Genomic DNA, 17,488 nt, shown 5'->3' with positions numbered 1-17,488 from the left:
AGCACAAAATGCAGTTCATCTCCTGCGTTGGCTGTGTCCTAAGACAGCTTGGCTTTTGCCCAGAAGAGCATATTTATACCTCTTTGATATTTATACCTTTCATCTGCCAGTTTGCTAGGTGAATAGCAGCTCTGCCGGTATTTCTTACTGTCCAGCGTGAGCTGTCTTCATTTTCTACTAGAGTGACTTGGTGCTGTCCTGTCCTGTTAGCTCTGCTACTAACCACACCTACTTCAGGAAAACTGCCAGCACAAATGCTGCTTTGGAAATGTTCCACAGGGCTTCTCCATTGGAATGTGGTTAGGAGAATTTAACAGCCTGGATAAAACTACCAGAGGATAGTTTCTTTTCTCACTCATGTATCAGTGGCTTCTTGGCACTTGGTGGTGGAAGGAGTTGACTTCTCCACTTAGAACAACCTTTATTTTTTAATCCTTTATGAAGTCATCATTTTGCACTTCTGAGTTTGGGTATTGGGTTGCCTTGTGCTTCAGCTAGACAAAGCTTCCTACAGCCCTGTTCCTATGTAAGAGGCTAGCAAGCACGAGCTTAACACTAATGTTTCCTTGTAGGAGCCTCTGTACATGGAGTCATCTCAGGATCAGCTGACCTACTGTGTCTTGGCAAGAGAAAGGGCTGTTTGGTTTAAGTGTTTCACTTCCAGACTGGAGAAGCTGTTCAGCTGTGACAGAGCTGAGGTAAGACCAGCATGAATTCAGACAGCAGAGGTGTAGACAGGGAGCAGGACCAAATCTTGCAACAATCTTAGAGCTACTTTTCCCATGATTCACTTTATCCCTCTCAAAGCTACGCAAGATAGAGGGGGAAGACACAAAAGGTTAGTCAGCCAGATAGAAACTATTAAATGGCAAGAAATTGGGAATCTTCTAAGTGCCACTGGAGCTGCCTGCGCTCACAGGGTAAGAGAGATCTTGCTGCACAATGGAGCAGAATGCAGATTGCAGAGCCAGCTCCGAGGTGGATCAGTGGTGGCACATGCTGGGATGCAGGCAGAGCTGGTGTCAGGGAGCAATAGGCTGTGTTCTTCCACTGTGGCACCTGTAGCACTAAATCCTCTTGAGGATTCCCTAACAGCAGCCATGCCAGGTTGAGGTTGACACCATGTGTTGTGTGACTGGCTCTACTGCTTCTGTAAGTGATCTGGGGCTTGTGGAAGAGTGCTCCAGGAGCAGAGGGAAGTGTATCTTGCTGCAGCAGCAGCATGCTAATTGGGTTTTTCTGGAGAAACAACAGGATCTCTGCAAGTTTAATCTCTCTTTGTTAAGCCTATTGATTGGGAATCGAGGACTGATTGCAAATTGTTTTGCTGCCTGTAGAAACAATATGTAACATTGATGGTGCACTTCAATAAAGCTCTGCATTATGTTCTAGGTAATCATATTCTACCTGATGAAGATTTGGCTTCCTTTCATTGGAGTCTACTTGGTCCAGAACATCCACTAGCTTCACTTAAGGTACAAACTTAACAATGAGCAATTAAGCTAAAATCTGCATGGAGAAAAGACTTGGCCACATGGCCTGTAGGAAAGAATTCCAGAATGGTTGTTAACTATTGGTGACAGAGCATGATGCAGGAACAAAACAGCCAGCTAGTACATTTCACCATAAGCTTGAGTGGATTTTCATGGAGGAAGAAGGATGAGAGGGACTACAGTTTATACTGTGGCAGTGTTCTTTGATTGGTCAGGAAGAGCGATGAGATCATACCTCAGTGACATTAAAAGATTTGTTAAGAAAAGTAATTAAAAATGTAGTAGAAAAAGTAAAAGATTAAAAAACACTATAAAAAAAACCAAAGTAAAACTAAAGACTTTTATACCATGATAAAAACACACTGAGGAATCCACCTCTTTAGTTAAGTGGCATCTTGTTTATGTGTGCCACCTGGGGTCCTCTGCTGGCGAAGACTGGAGGGTGGTTAGAATGGGCACTCCTGCTGTAAGCTGCATTTGGTCCACTGGAGCTTCCCTTATCTTGGTTTTTCAGACTGAAGAACGCTGTGGAAGGTAACATTGTGCTCGTATTCTTCTTTCATCTGTTGTATCTTTTGCCGAGGGACATCATGAATGTTTCTTCTGTAAAGTCAATATTGACAGACAACACAGGTATTTAGCTGCCCGTGTGTTACAGGCCATCAGCCACAGTAGTTCACATCCACACTCATCTATTTCTAGACCCTTTGTTTCACAAATTGTTCTCTTCAACCTACTTCATAAAATATTATTTGGACTGCTGAAAAAAGTAACAACATTTCTGTGGTCAGCCAGGGCAGATGAAGTTAGACACTTTGAAAGGGAAGAGCAATGTAGCAGACCTGGGTTGTAGTGCTAAGGGCTAGTTAGCCTCAGGGTGAGCTTTTGTTCATCTGGAGAAATGCAGACAAGGGCTGCAGCTAGCCCAGCCACTGACTTACAATGCAGGGGGCCATAAAATGCTGTTGCTTTGTTCTGAACACAAGAGGGATGAAAACAGACTTGATGTGGCTCAAGCTCCACGGCAGATTTGTAAAGGCTGACAAGTGTGAGAGGGAGGGGAAGGGGAAGCTCAAACACGCCAGGCTTCCTGGCTAGAGCAGAAGTGGGGATTATTTTTCCAAAGACCACTAGGAATTTCTGCTTGTGAGTTTGCAAACTCTGAGTGCTGTTGGTTTTGCTGTTTAGCTCTATTAGGCACAATTTATCATCTAGAACCTATGTCTGTCCTGCATCTGTATTTTCAAGCCTTGTGGTGTGCAAATCATGCATCACTCAGCATGTTTTTCCTCTGATGGAATTAAGGTGGCAGTAACACAGCAGGCTGCCAGCTGCAGCATCCCACTTGTGAAGCAAGCATGAGGTCTTTCAGCACCTACGCACATGTGCAGCCCCTGCCTGGGACCGGAATCAGCACAAATTTACCAGTTGCTGGTAAATGCACAATAGGGAATCAGAGTGGAAGCAACCTGCAGCTCTCCCTGAATCATCTGCTTAAGTCCTGCTCCAAGCAGATTGCATCTGGACTAGCTTGACAGCAGTACTGTAAAACCCTGACTTGTTTCAAATGATTAATAGAACAAAAGACAAGTTATGGAGCAGCTCAACCAGCCCTACAACTGGTTCCCTGCGGGTGCTGGTGAAGAATGACAGAATGCTAGAGGCTGCAAAGGGATCTCCAGAGGTCATTCAGTCCAAGCACCCCTGCCAAAGCAACATCACCTAGGGCAGGCTCCACAGGAATGCGTCCAGGCAGGCGTCCAGAGGAGATTCCACAACCTCTCTGGGCAGCCTGTTCCAGTGCTCCATCACCCTCACTATAAAGAAGTGTCTCCTTGTGGAACCTCTTGTGTCCTACCTTGTACCTGTTGTACCTTGTCCTATTACTGGGCACCACCAGAAAGAGACTAGCACCTTCATCTTGACACCCACCCCTCAGATATTTATAGAGGATAATAAGATCTTCTCTCAGCCCTCTGTTCTCAAGACTGAACAGCCCCAGTTCTCTCAGACTTTCTTCATAGGAGGGATGTTCAAGTCCCACAGTCATCCTTGTAGCTCTCTGTTGGAGTCTCTCCAGGAGATCCCTGTCTCTATTGAATGGGGGAGCCTAAAACTGGCCAAAATATTCCAGGTGTGGTCTCACCAGGGCAGAGTAGAGGGGCAGGAGAACCTCCCTAGACCTGCTGGACACTTTTCTTAATGCACCGCAGGACGCTGTTAGCACTCTTGGCCACAAGAGCACATTTCTGTCTCACGGATAACTTGCTGTCTCCTAGGACTCCAAGGTCTTTCTCCATAGAAAGAGCTGACAGTTGCAGCCAACAGCTCAGGCTCTCAGGGTCCTTGTCTGTCTTCAGCCCCAAACCACTGGCTGTCCCCATGACAATCCTTTTGCTGTCATTTACTAGGGCACCTTTTAGAGTACATGAAGAGAGGAAGAATGCTGAGTTTTTCCTGAGCACAGCAATAAAATGAGAAGCTGTCTGCTACACCAAAGAGAAAAAGATGTACCTTGTCAGTTCTTGAACGTTGAACTTCCAGGGTGTATCTGGTTCTCGGAATATAACTTCATACCTATGTTCACGTGCCTGGGGAATCACAAAAGGACACAGACATTTTAGATGTATGGCTGCCAAGCTCAGGAGCAGCCAGGCTGTCAGACACCCCAAACATTTCATCTGGCTTAAGAGATTTATCATATGTACTAGGAACCAGAAGGAGGAAGATAAGCATGAATTCATCAGGGTGCTGCTCTGAGTCCCAGCTAGTTAATTTCCTTACATCAGATTTAGGTCTCCCACCAAAATCTGCCTCAGCATTGCCCCCAGTCTCTATTCCCCATGGCAATGGCATCCTGCTACTGAACTCTCTGAAAGCCACAGGTGGCTCATGAGCCACAGGCTGGCCATGCCAATCTGGAACTTCTGAGTGTGTGACATCTAACAGTCATGTCATTGCCAGACACTCAGTCTACAGACCTCCATTTCTTAATATTTTTTTAAGGTAAAACAACATATTTGTGTGTGTATATATATGTGTGTGTGTGTATATACAGAATAGAATAGAATAAACCAGGTTGGAAGGGACCTTCAAGATCATCGCGTCCAACCCACCTAAACAACTAACCCCTGGCACCAAGCACCCCATCAAGTCTCCTCCTGAACACCTCCAATGATGGTGACTCCACCACCTCCCCGGGCAGCCCATTCCAATGGGCAATCACTCTCTCTGTATAGAACTTCTTCCTAACATCCAACCTAAACCTCCCCTGGCACAGCCTGAGACTGTGTCCTCTTGTTCTGGTACTGGCTGCCTGGGAGAAGAGAGCAACATCTGCCTGTCTACAACCTCCCTTCAGGTAGTTGTAGAGAGCAATAAGGTTACCCCTGAGTCTCCTTTTCTCCAGGCTAAGCAGCCCTAGTTCCCTCAGCCTCACACACACACGTGTGCCTCTGTATGCATAATTCATACAATTATGGACTACTTTTGGGGTTTGATTTCAGGGAAAAGAGACAGGAAAATCTGTTGACCTTTTCACATCTATCTGACCTCTGGCTGTGTTCTCTCGCTTTCTTCCTAGTCACCCACAAGCATTCGCAACTGCTGCAGGAGTGGCATGTCCAGGCTTTCCAGCACCACTCTTTTGTGCTTTTCTACCAGCAATACTTACACTCTAATTTCTTACCTGACAAGACCATAACCCAAGAATAGAAGCACAAGTGTATTGTTAGCAGACAGGCTATATGGCGAAACTGCACTGAAAATATTGCCCTCTCTGCCAGAACTCCTGCCTGTTGGACTTTGGGAACCATTCATTCCATGCCACTACTGAGAAAGGGGATGCAACAGGGCAAGTTCAAAGACTGTTAATCTTTTCAGGTAATTTTGCCTTCACCAAGGTATTCAGCTGACTAGATAAAACATCTACACTGGTACCTCCTCCCCTATCTTGTCACCGCATTGTTCCTTAACGATAATTAGCAAACAGGGCAAATGGAAGTAATTATTTTTAGCCATGTTAAGAACTGTTTCAGTCAGATCCTCTCATAAATGCCATAGCTGAACAAACAGAAGCAATGAATGAATGAGAGCTTTCCCTACCATCATCACATAGGGCTTCATTTCCCAAGCACGGATGTTGGTGTTATCAATAATAACCGGGCTTTTCCCATTCTTCATTGCTGTGCGTGCTGCAATGGAACACAGTAGGTAAAGATAAAATGCATCAAATAACAGACATCTGACTGTCCCCAAATCTGACTGTCCCCAAATCACCTCTGCTTGCTGCTGGCATGCTTGGTTCCCCACCAGACATGGGTTTATAGCTACCATCTCAACATGAGCGGAGGTCAGTTCTCAAGAGGTGCTCCCCTGAAGGAGGTGATGCAGCTGCTGGCTATGCTCAGTAGCAAGATCTGACTCTGATAGAACACAACTTAGTGGTATCACAGCACTAGCTAAAAGTTACTCTTATTTGCAGAAGATCCCTATTATGTTATAGAATCATAGAATTGTTAGGGTTGGAAAGGACCTCAAGGATCATCAAGTTCCGACCCTGCTGCCATGGGCAGGGACACCTCACACTTGATCAGGTTGCTCAGAGCCACATCCAGCCTGGTTTTAAATACCTCCAGGGATGGGGCTTCTGCCACCTCCCTGGGCAACCTGTTCCCATGTCTCAGTGTTTTCCATTGCTAGGAATTAATTCAGAGCAGAGGCACAAAAGCATGTTGCATTTTTGCTCTCTGAAGTAGATACCTAGGGTATAGTTATAGTTAGGCTTGCAAGTTTTCCTCCTGGCTATCACTGACTCTCCCCTGTAAGACCCCTTCCAAGTCAGGACAAACATCTAAGAAGTTATAGTCTGAAGGATGCAGTGCACACAGCTGCAGTGAGCAGCTGCTGGGCTGGTATTTGCATGCCACCTGCTGTTACCAAGCTCCAGCAGTGCTACCTAATAGTCACTGGGTTGCTTCTTAAAATGACACCTATCAATCACCAACCTTTTTTCATTCATAAATGTCTCTCTTGTAAATCAGACAAAATCAAATCAGAAGTGGTAAATGTTTGTGGGTTCTTTTAAACCAGGACCCCATGAACTTCAGTGTATGATACCACCCTGAGATGTTTTATTTGGGGGTCTAAATTTGAAGACAAGCTGAAAGCAAAACTACTCTGCAAGACCCCGGGATCAAGTTCAGTCACCTCTCTTCTGGTTCCATTTGTGCGCCTCCTCCAGCAAGTCAGGCTCAAACATGTACTCCCCGTCCTCGAGGAAAAAGTCATCAGTGCTGAGAATCACAGCACTGGGAAACTCACGTTTCAGCTGCCTGAAAAAGATATTAACAATGAAAGAATGATTAGTGTATGCTAATTGCATGCCATTAATGGAGACCATTAAAGCAAACGCTGTAGGAATGCTCTGCAAATACACACAGTGCTCACTTGAAAAACCACAGCTTAAAGGATCTGAAAGTAACAAAGTTGGTGAGGGGCTTGCAACACAAGCCCCATGAGAAGAGGCTGAGGGAGCTGGGGTTGCTTAGCCTGGAGAAGAGGAGGCTCAGGGGTGACCTTATTGCTCTCTACAACTACCTGAAGGGAGGTTGTAGACAGGCGGATGTTAGTCTATTCTCCCAGGCAGCCAGTACCAGAACAAGAGGACACAGTCTCAGGCTGTGCCAGGGGAGGTTTAGGCTGGATGTTAGGAAGAAGTTCTATACAGAAGAAGAGTGATTGCCCATTGGAATGGGCTGCCTGGGGAGGTGGTGGAGTCACCATCATTGGAGGTGTTTAGGAGGAGACTTGATGGGGTGCTTGGTGCCATGGCTTAGTTGTTTAGGTGGGTTGGATTGGTTGATGGGTTGGATGTGATGATCTTGAGGGTCTCTTCCAACCTGGTTTATTCTATTCTATTCTACTCTACTCTACTCTATTCTATTCTATTCTATGCTATTCTATTCTGTTCTAATGTAACCCACCGGTGGGCACACAGGTGGAAAGGAAGGGAGCTTAAAATCATGGCCTTGATTTCTTTAATTCAGCAAAAAAATCCTCTGCAAGTCTTTAATCATGTTACTATAGTCAGTTTTCTTGCCAAGTTATCTGCGAGGGTATGATTGTAAATAAGTAAAATGCCAAAAATAAACAAACCCCAAACCTACTAATCCCATTGAAGTTGGTCTCCAAAACAGTTTGACCACCAGAGGAATTTTACTACTGTGAGATTTCTGAAGACAGCCAGGAGGAATCATTTATCCTTTGGTAAGGAGGGTCTCTGTTACCATCAATTTGTCTTGTTCTTTTTTATCACTGCAAACCACATAACTTTCTTCCTTTGTAAACAACTACCTGAGCAGCGAGTCAATGTCTCTTATTAGTTGTTGCATTATTATGGCTCTTACAGCTTTTCACTTGTTCCTGTTTTACTTAATCCTCCTCTTGTAGAGTTCACAGAATCACAGAGTGTTAGGAATTGGAAGGGATCTCTAGAGTCCAAGCCCCTGCCAAGGCAGGATCACCTAGAGCAGGCTGCACAGGAATGCATCCAGATGGGTTTTGAAAGTCTCCAGAGGAGGAGACTCCACAACCTCTCTGCACAGCCTGTTCCAGCGCTCAGTTACCATCACCTTAAAGAAGTGCCTCCTCATGTTGAGATGGAATCTCCTGTGTTCTAGGTTGTACCCATTGTTCCTTGTCCACTGAGAACCACTGACAAGAGATTACCACCTTGACACTCACCCCTCGGATATTTAGAGACATTGATACAATTCCCTCTCAGCCTTCTCAAGACTAAACAGCCCCAGTTCTTTCAGTATTTCTTCATAGGAGAGATGTTCAAGTCCCACAGTCATCCTAATAGCTCTCTTCTGGACTCTGTCCAGCAGATCCCTGTCTCTCTTGAACTGGGGAGCCCGAAAGTGGACACGGTGTGAATGGCCTAGACCGGCAGCCCCATGTGCAACATATCACAGAATCACAGAATGTTAGAGGCTGGAAGGGACCTCCAGAGATCAAACCCCCTGCCAAAGCAGGATCACCTAGGGTGCACAGGAATGCATCCAGGCAGGTTTTGAAATTCCCCAGAGAAGGAGACTACACAACCACCCTGGAGAGCTGTGCTCCATCACCCCCACTGTAAAGTTTCTCCTCCTGTTGAGGTGAAACCTTCTATGTTCCAGTTTGTATCCATTGTTTCTTGTCTTATTACTGTGCCCCACTGAAATGAGATTGGCCCCATCAACTTGACACCCACCATAACACTACTGCCCTGGAGGCAGTGGCACAAAGCAACTCCCCTTCTCTTCACTCTGATGTGTGTCCCACAGCAGTGCTCATTCAGACTCAGGATGCCTGTGGAGGGTGGAGGTGTATCCTGCCCTAAGCTGAGCAGCTGCCTTGCAGTGACTGGCTCTACAATGTGGAAATGCTGTGCTTATGTGGTGGTTTAAATATGAAACACTCCTCTGTCAGTCCTTAGAGAGTACAAACCAAACAAACCAACAAACAAAAAACCCCAAACCAACAACCAAACAACTACAAGAAACCCCCACATTAATGCAAAACTGTTTCCCTTTGTGTGCAATCCAAACTTCTCTATGTCCATCAGTGTCTATTTTTTTCAACCAGTGAGTGCTGGGGACTGAGGGAATCTCCACAAGACGTCAGAGTGAGCCTGCGGCATCATCTCTCTACTCTCTCATCTCCCTAGGGCCCAAAATGTCTCTGGAAAAGTAATAAGGCCAATTGAGAAATCTTGTGGCTCTCAGACAGGAATGCTGCTGCCCTGCTATCTCACACCACACATGGTCTCCAGTCTCTGAGACTCATTCCAGCTTCCCTCAAGACAATCTCTTCCAACCCCATAGCTGCTAACCAACCATTTCTCAGCTTATCTAATTGAGCAACAGCAAAGGAAAAGAGGCCTCTAGGTTATCAGCAAAAAGACAGGCACCCAGACAGAAAAGGCTCAACTCTGTCATCTCTAACTCTGCCCCAACCATTTACTTAATGATTTTACCCTAAGCTGCCTGCTAGCAGCAATTCTTCACTAGGACTGCACATTGCATTTAGCTGAAAAAAGGCCAGCTTTGACTTTGTTCTGCCTCCACTGTAACGTCTACCACCTGCTGATAACGTATGATTGTTTTGCAGTAGCAATTGCCCCAGAGAACAGAGACACTGTTGATGGACTGCCCAGGACTAGGGTGTAGCTGCTGCTACGTATTAGCTAGCTCCTACCTGTTGTTGCCTTCTAGATTCAGAGAGATGTTTTATTCACATACTTACTGCTGGGCAAACAGACCTGACAAAAGTCATGTTGCAAACTGTTAGGAAACAGCCAAATTATTTTTGCTTTCATTTTGGCCACAGACAATTCTTACCATGGAAAGCACAGGAGAACCTAAATCTTGTCTGGTTATTCTTGTTCTGATATATTCAGTATAACTCAGCACCTCACCCCCTCCCACCTTTAACCATTTGCATCACAATCTCTTCTCTGAAAACCTGACTGTGCTAGAAAAGGTCTTGTCCCTCTAGCTACTAGGAGCACATCAAATTGTACACATTAGTAAAATATATGAAGATTATTGTTTCCTGCTCAGTGTACTTTTTAAATGGTGCAAATTATTAACATTATTTTCTTAGCACATACTTTACTGTCTTCTTAACACAGATATGCACACTCACGTGAGAGCTTTGGTATTAAGTCTTAAGCAATCTAAGCAGTATGTGATAGAATCATAGAATGGTCTGGGTTGGAAGGGACCTCCGAAGGTCATCCAGTCCAACCCCCTCTGCAGTCAGCAGGGGCATCCTCAACTAGATCAGGCTGCCCAGAGCCCTGTTGAGCCTCACTTTGAATATCTCCAGGGATGGGGCCCCAGCCACCTGCCTGGGTAACCAATTCCAGTGTTCCACTACCCTCATGGTAAAGAGCCTGTTCCTAACATCCAATCTAAATCTTTGCTTCTCATCCTATCCCCACAGGCCTTTGCAAACAGTTTTTCTCCATCCTTTTTGTAGGTTCCCTTCAGGTACTGGAAGGCTGCTCTTAGGTCTCCCTGGAGCCTCCTCTTCTCCAGGCTGAACAATCCCAGCTCCCTCAGCCTGTCTTCATAGCAGAGGTGCTCCAACCCTCTGATCATTCTCATGGCCCTCCTCTGGACCTGCTCTATTAGTTCCATGTCATTCCTGTATTGAGGGCTCCAGACCTGCACACAGTACTCCAGGTGAGGTGTCACCAGAGCAAAGTGTCAGAATCATCTCTCTGGATCTGCTGGCCACACATCTTTTGATGCAGCTCAGGATGTGATTTGCCTTCTGGGCTGCAAGTGCACACTGCCTGCTTATATCCAGCTTCTTGTCCATCAGCACCCCCAAATCCTTTTCCTCAGGGCTGCTTTCTATCACCTCCTCCCCCAGTCCGTATTGACAGTGAGGATTGTTCCAGCCCAGGTGCAGAACCCTGCACTTGCTCTTGTTGAACCTCGCGAGTTTCACCTGGGCCCAGCTCTCCTGCTTGTCCAGGTCCCTCTGGATGACATCCTGTCCCTCTGATGTATCGACAACACCACATTAAACTTCATCTGCTACCCTTGTATCACTTGTGCTTCAAAGGAGGAAAAACATTGCATTAAAAATGTGCTAAGAATTATAAACTACTGTCACATTTGCTGTATTAATAGCAAACAAACTCAGCAAGATAACAGCAAGATAAGAAAACATTAGATGTGGAAAAAAAATGTGTTTTGCTTTCTGCTTATCTTCTGTTTTAAGCATTTAGCTTTCCAAAACAATCAAACTGACACTGAAGTTTACAACCATTTTCTGTAATCCCCTATTGCCCAAGGACCTGACCAAATCCTGCTCCTTCTGCCACTTTTCATTTCAAAGAGCACCCAAACCTCTTCAGTATGTTCCTTGAGAAAAGCCTTCTATGATTTACACCAGCCCACAAGCTGGTTTAGAAGGAAGGTTTGGCATAGTCACATCAGGCTCCTCAGTGAACAAGCCTGTATTTTAGCAAAGTCAACACCAGCTCTGGAAAGTGGAGGGGGACTTGTGACCCAAGCTATTAATACATTTTGAGCTGCACAGTTGCTAATACATTTTGAGCTGCACTGTAAAAAGTACATTGCCTGTTGCTGTTAAAGCAGCAAGTGTAGAGCAGAATAAGGAAGAGAAGAAAAATGAAATTTCTTTGCAAGATCAAGAGGTGCATATGAGTTTAAAAAGAAAGCCACTGAACTTGAAGTGCTGCTGTGTTGTGATAAGCCATATCTGCCAAGGGTTGAGTTCATTTGCCTGCGTGGGACACGGAATTGCAGAGTGTCAACAGCTCTCTCGTCTTGCAGCAGATACAAAATGCAGCATGCCCTGGGCCTTGCTAAAGAAAAGTCTGCTGCTGTTTCAGAATCACAAGATCACAGCATGGTAGGGTTTGGGAGTGACCTCCCTGCCAAAGCAGGTTCAGCTAGGGCAGGCCACCCAAGAATGTGCCCAGGTGGGTTTTGAAAATCTCTCTGGGCAGCCTGTTTCAGCGCACTGCCACCTTCACAGTCAAGAAGTTTTAACTCGTGTTGAGGCAGTTGATGTCTCAGAAACACAGAGCATAAGGAAATAAGAATGTTTTCTCTGCTTGCAATACATTTCCCCAAACTCCTTTTCCCTCTTCTGCAAGATGAAGCAGATTTCCACACCAGGCACTGTATCTCATTAGATGGATACAGCTGGGAACCAAAAGGCTTTCAGATACTTCTGCCCTTCAGCTCTGACTCAACAGCAGCAGCAAACTTCATGCATCTCACAGCACGGCCTGGGAACAGATAAAGCTACCAGAAACAGAGGTACAAGCTTCATCACCTGCCCACATCAACCCCACCAGCAGCCTGGGTGGCAAAGATACTTCTCAATGACACGGTGTCCTGGCTAGTGCTGGTGCATGCTCACCTGCTGTCTCACCCTGCTCAGACTTAACGCTGGCTGCTGTGATTAAAAAAGGAGAATCCTTTGGTTGAAAGCCCAGCTGTTTCTGTTTGACCACAACTGTCTCAGTGAATACACATGGTTCTAGAGTCTCCTGGGTTTACTTTAGGATCAGTCCCCATGATTTATACTGGGTTTAAGTTCCATTTTGTTTTGTTTTCCAAAGAGCACCTTCAGAGCCTTCAAAAAGCATTCAGATTTTAAAGTGTGTGCAGACAGCAAAACAATCATTCAGAGCTTCAACTATCTGGATGCATTACAGCACCTGGTAGAAGTGTCCATAATCCCTATCTATACCTGTGTTTCATAGGCTGTCATGGTTTTCCACCAGAAAATTTGAACTGATTTGAGCCTGGTAAGCAGGGCTGGAAGGAACCTTTTCAGTGCTCAGAAGGCAATAGAACAGTACTTGAAGCAGATCTCAGAACCAGTAAATGCCCAAGCTACTTCCAAGGTAATGGAGATCAGAACATATATGTACATGCAACCACTTAGCTCTGCTCACCCTTCCTGACACAAAGCTTCCCATGGCATTTACGAGCCTTTAGTTTCAGCAGAAAATCAGAACTATGAGAGCTGGGGCAGATGCCCAGCACTATCAGCTGTCTGCTATGTTTTAACAACTTCTTATGCCCTGAGGACTTTGCCCTGGCAGAAACCTGCCAGCCAGTCACCGTGCTGCTGACGGAGCACTCGTGTGCCTTTGTGTCTCACCCACTGGAGTCAGAGCAGTGGCTGCGTTTTGTAAAGCAACAGGCTGCGTGTCATGTTTGATAAACACGTTGAGGAGAATCACCTGAAGCAGTTTCGTAAAGGTTTCAGTTTACAGTGCACTGCTGCCTGGCAGCAGGAGCTGCCGAGCTAAGTCCATGAACCCTGTCGGAGCTGCAACTCAGCAGCAGGGCCACGGTGCTGGTAACAGAGGGGTGTGGGGCTGGCCCAGGGCTAAAGGTGCCAGCATGAGCTGGGCAAAAGCAGCAGAGAGAACTGGAGAAGGTACAGATCAAGCCAAGCAGTGATGCCTCAGCGCCTCTTTTCCCTTCTGTTCTGAAAGATTGCTCTCCCTATGCTTCAATAAGGTAGCACTAAACTGACCCCATTTCAAGTGATAAATCAATAGCAGTGGCAGAAAAGTTACATGTTTGATCATGCACAGCCTACTGCTTGATCAAAACTGCCACAGAGAGGGTCCATGGGGTTCATGTTACTTGAGCTGTGCATCACTGCGATATATTGTGGAAGATCTGGAAACACAGCTGCTGTGCAATGAAGAGTCTGTTGGAGAAGGAGATATGAGTTTGTGTCTGATTTATGTGTTTTGGGGTTTTTTTTTTTACAACATTTTTGAAACCTATACCTGCTACTGCACCTCAGTTTTCTTAACACTTGCCTGGGTCTCATCACAAATCTACTGTGACATTAGAGGAATGCATTCAGGGGGGCAGATGCTACACAAGAACTTCTGCTGGTGGTGACATAAGTAAATGGATAGAGGGAGATGGTTAGGGACACCTAAAGTATGTGCTTCAGGGAAGCATATCCTTAACACTGATGCAATTGGAAAGGTTTGGGGCTTGGTGGGGAGCAGACAAACTGCTTGCTCTGCCTTGATTGTTGAATATATCACAGGCAGATATTCCACTGTCTTTACCAGAATCCAAAACCCAGACTTGAACAGTCATCCACTCTGAGCTCTGAGCTAGTGAGTGACTAGGCTGTGGAAATCACTTTAACAAAGATGCCATAAGTCAGTCTTACAAAGCTGTATCCAAATGGTGCTGGCTGATATTGAAAGGTCAGGGCAACAAGTGATGGATCTGGAATTGTTCCTAGGATTGTGTGACAAACTGAAAAGACACCTTTCTACTGGAGCAATCATGGGCTTGTGATGCCACCAGTGATAACATTCATGATTTATGACAGTTCTGAGCACTGTAAAGATGTACAAGATGCAAAGAATGAATAAAGGTGTGTGAAAGCACCAGAAGAAACAATAGAGCAAAAGCTAAACCAATGGTGAACACTGACAATCAACAACATCATTATCAGCAATAAAACTGGGAAAGGCCCTGTTTATACACCCCAGAAAGATCAGCACTCAACCAAGCCCCAGCACAGAGGACTTCTTGGAAGACTTGTACTCTGAGTGGGATCACAGCCAGCAGATCACATCAGCCTATACACACCTTCCTTCTTCCCCTTGTTTCAAAAAGGGGTGGAAGCTGCAGCTAAAACGACACCCAGAATGGGAAAAATTAAAATGATGGGCAAAACACCCTGCCTAGATTAATGGAGCACCAAGTAAGCAAAATTCAGAGGCAAAAAGGTGGCAGCATAGAAACGGCTGTTTGCAAGATAGCATAGCAGACCTGACAAACCCCCCCTGCCACCACCAACCGAGAGGAACTCAGACAAGAAAGTGCTGAGACAGCTGAAGGTACCTGTCCTCTCTGATTTTGGCCATACTACCTGTGCACATGCATCCTGGTGTGGCCAAGTATTCAGCTGTGATAGTGTGAGTGAATACAGAAAAGAATAAATTTGAATAGGTAAAATGAACTTACCAAGGACTTTGGCAAATAAATAATCACCTTCCTCCTCCAGCAGGATCCTACACTGAGCTTTGCTGTACTTACGCTCTGCAAGTATCACTTTGCTTAGCACACTGCACTCACCAGCACCAAAAGGTACACAATGTGGAAAGAAGAAACCACAGACTTTTCTTGAAATAGTGCTTTGACAGCATAATGCTTTCACATAATCTGGACAGTGTCAATGGAGATGTACTAAACACTATTTTACAGCTGCCATTTGATATGCATACTACTGAATGGCTAAATGTAATGACACAACAAACAGGGCTAGGAACTAAGTTCCCCAAACGTTCATCTCACAGAGGACTAAAACAACACTTATGTGATTTTCTAAATCTGTCACTAATAATTAATCCTGTGTTTTCACCTTAAAAAAAGAAGTGAGTTATTTGCACTGCTTGAGAATATGGCCCCAAATCATTATGTTCTTACTGTACTACAAGACCCAAATCCCTACAAAGGAGCGGGGCCTGCACCTTATACTTCTTTAGAAAGAGATGTGTACTTTAGGTGTCAGTAAAAACACAGCATATGGCTGTTCACTAATAAACTTGGTCTTGCAGAAGTCCTGTGAGACACAAGGCAGCATTTGCCGTGTACTGAAAAAGAGGAAACTGTTGATTAACCCATTGCATCCCATAGGTTCATGCTGCCACCTTTCACAGCAGAGCCCTTCCTGCTGCAGCCCCTGACGCCAAGCTAGTTTTCTAGCTTGGAAACCAATGTGAGAAATCAGCAGGTGTTCCTCTTTGGATGGAGACAGGGTGACATCAAGAACTGTAAGATACCAAACTGTGAGATTTTGTGATACCAGATTACAGATATACTGGGTCATGACAACAGCAGTGCTGTCTCTCACCACTTCACTCTGAGTTTTTCCATCAACTATCAGTCACAGAGTGGAAGAGTCTCTTCTGCCCATTTTACATACTCCTACACCTCTGACCAGGAGTGCAGGACACCCCGAAACCAGAAATTAGAGTTGTCAGCAATTTTCAGTCAGAGAAAGGAAGTAGTTTACTGTGCTTGTGATCAACCACACAGACAAAACCCCAACAAACAACCAACAAAACCCAAACCCCAAAGCACCAGCCTGGTGTTTTCGAAAGGGAACAACAACTGCCTTGATTTGGTGATCAGCCCATCCCACCAGAGACATCTCTTTCTGCACTGCTCACTCAGAACAACAACATACACAGTCCGTATCCAGAAAGCAGCTAGAGACAGCTGCCACAACAAAGCTGTGAGGGATCTCTGAACGCAGAGGAGGTTTCCAAAGGGCTGTGCTTATTCAAGCATCCTGCGAGGCTCCGACTTCCTCCCGAGCCCGAAAACCAGCTCAGAACTGCTGCCTCTGCCTTCTTCCAGGGACTAGCAGCAAGCTCTTCGCTCTGTAGCGGAGCCAGGTGGGCTGCGGGCTGCCGAAGCACCCGCCCGGCTTCAGTCCGTGTGAGCTCCGCTGCAGCGCTTCTGCTCCCGGAACACCGACCCTCCAGCAGGGCTCGTCCCCGGGGAGCAGAGCCACAGCAGGGGGGAGCAGCCGGAGCCAGAGGAGGCGAGACCCTACGAAAGGCAAAACGGCTGCAAAGCCTACGGCTTACCTGGCCAGGGTGCTCTTCCCGGCTCCCGGCAGCCCCCGCAGCAGCACCAGCCTCCCGCTGAAGTGGGCCCGCTGGGGGTGCAGGCTCACTTCACTGAACGCGCGGAGCAGCTGCTCATCCATCCCCCTCCCCTGCAGCCCAGAGCCCCGACCGGGCGCGACGGCAGCCGGGCGGCCCCGGGAGGGGAGGCGGGAGCAGCGAGGCCGGCTACACCCGCTTCCCTTCCCCTTCGCTCCCGGGGCCGCCCCGGCCGGCAGCAGGAACCGAGGACTGGGGATTTAACTCTGTCACCCGCTGCGGCCTGCGCGGGTCGTTCAGGCCCGAGGGTATCCCTGGGAAGGGAATCATCGCATCACTCTGGAAGAGTAGAGCTATTTACAAGGATCACGGATACTGACTGTTACTTCTTTCTTTTTCTTTTGCAGTATGGAATTATCGGAGACAACTTCCTCCAACTCAAACAAACAAAAACCCCCAAACCTAACCGAACAAAATCCCCCAAAACCAACCAACCCCCCCCCCAAAAAAAAAACCAACAACAATAACAACAAAACAACAACAAAAAAACAGGCAAAAGGCACGTAGGGATTCCAAGCAGATGCAGCCAAATAACTGGCCTGCACGAATGACCCTGTGCATTATAATGGTCACTACATCAACTTCACGTTTTTCAAACATATTATCACAAGCAATTATAGAATGATTTGGGCTGGAAGGGATCTTAAAGTCACCTTCTGCTAAACCAGGTTGCTCAAAGCCCCATCTGATCATCCACTGAATACTTCCAGGGAAGGGGCATGCATATCTT

At 46.2% G+C, this 17,488-nt stretch overlaps 1 protein-coding gene across 1 annotated transcript; it reads right to left on the bottom strand.

Annotated features, from left to right (window-relative positions):
- Nucleotides 1-1,825: 1,825 nt before the first annotated feature.
- N4BP2L1 (NEDD4 binding protein 2 like 1) lies at nt 1,826-16,887 on the bottom strand. The gene is given in 6 exon segments (XM_068143099.1): nt 1,826-1,996; nt 1,998-2,096; nt 4,008-4,084; nt 5,598-5,686; nt 6,702-6,826; nt 16,681-16,887. Coding segments are annotated over 6 exon segments (636 nt in total). The 5' UTR covers nt 16,803-16,887; the 3' UTR covers nt 1,826-1,872.
- Nucleotides 16,888-17,488: the final 601 nt, after the last annotated feature.

This window comes from Melanerpes formicivorus, unplaced genomic scaffold, assembly GCF_026170545.1.
Source record: "Melanerpes formicivorus ecotype bairdi unplaced genomic scaffold, bMelFor1.0.p_v2 SCAF_1, whole genome shotgun sequence".
Classification (NCBI taxonomy): domain Eukaryota; kingdom Metazoa; phylum Chordata; class Aves; order Piciformes; family Picidae; genus Melanerpes; species Melanerpes formicivorus.
This window is presented reverse-complemented; position numbering and strand designations above follow the sequence as displayed.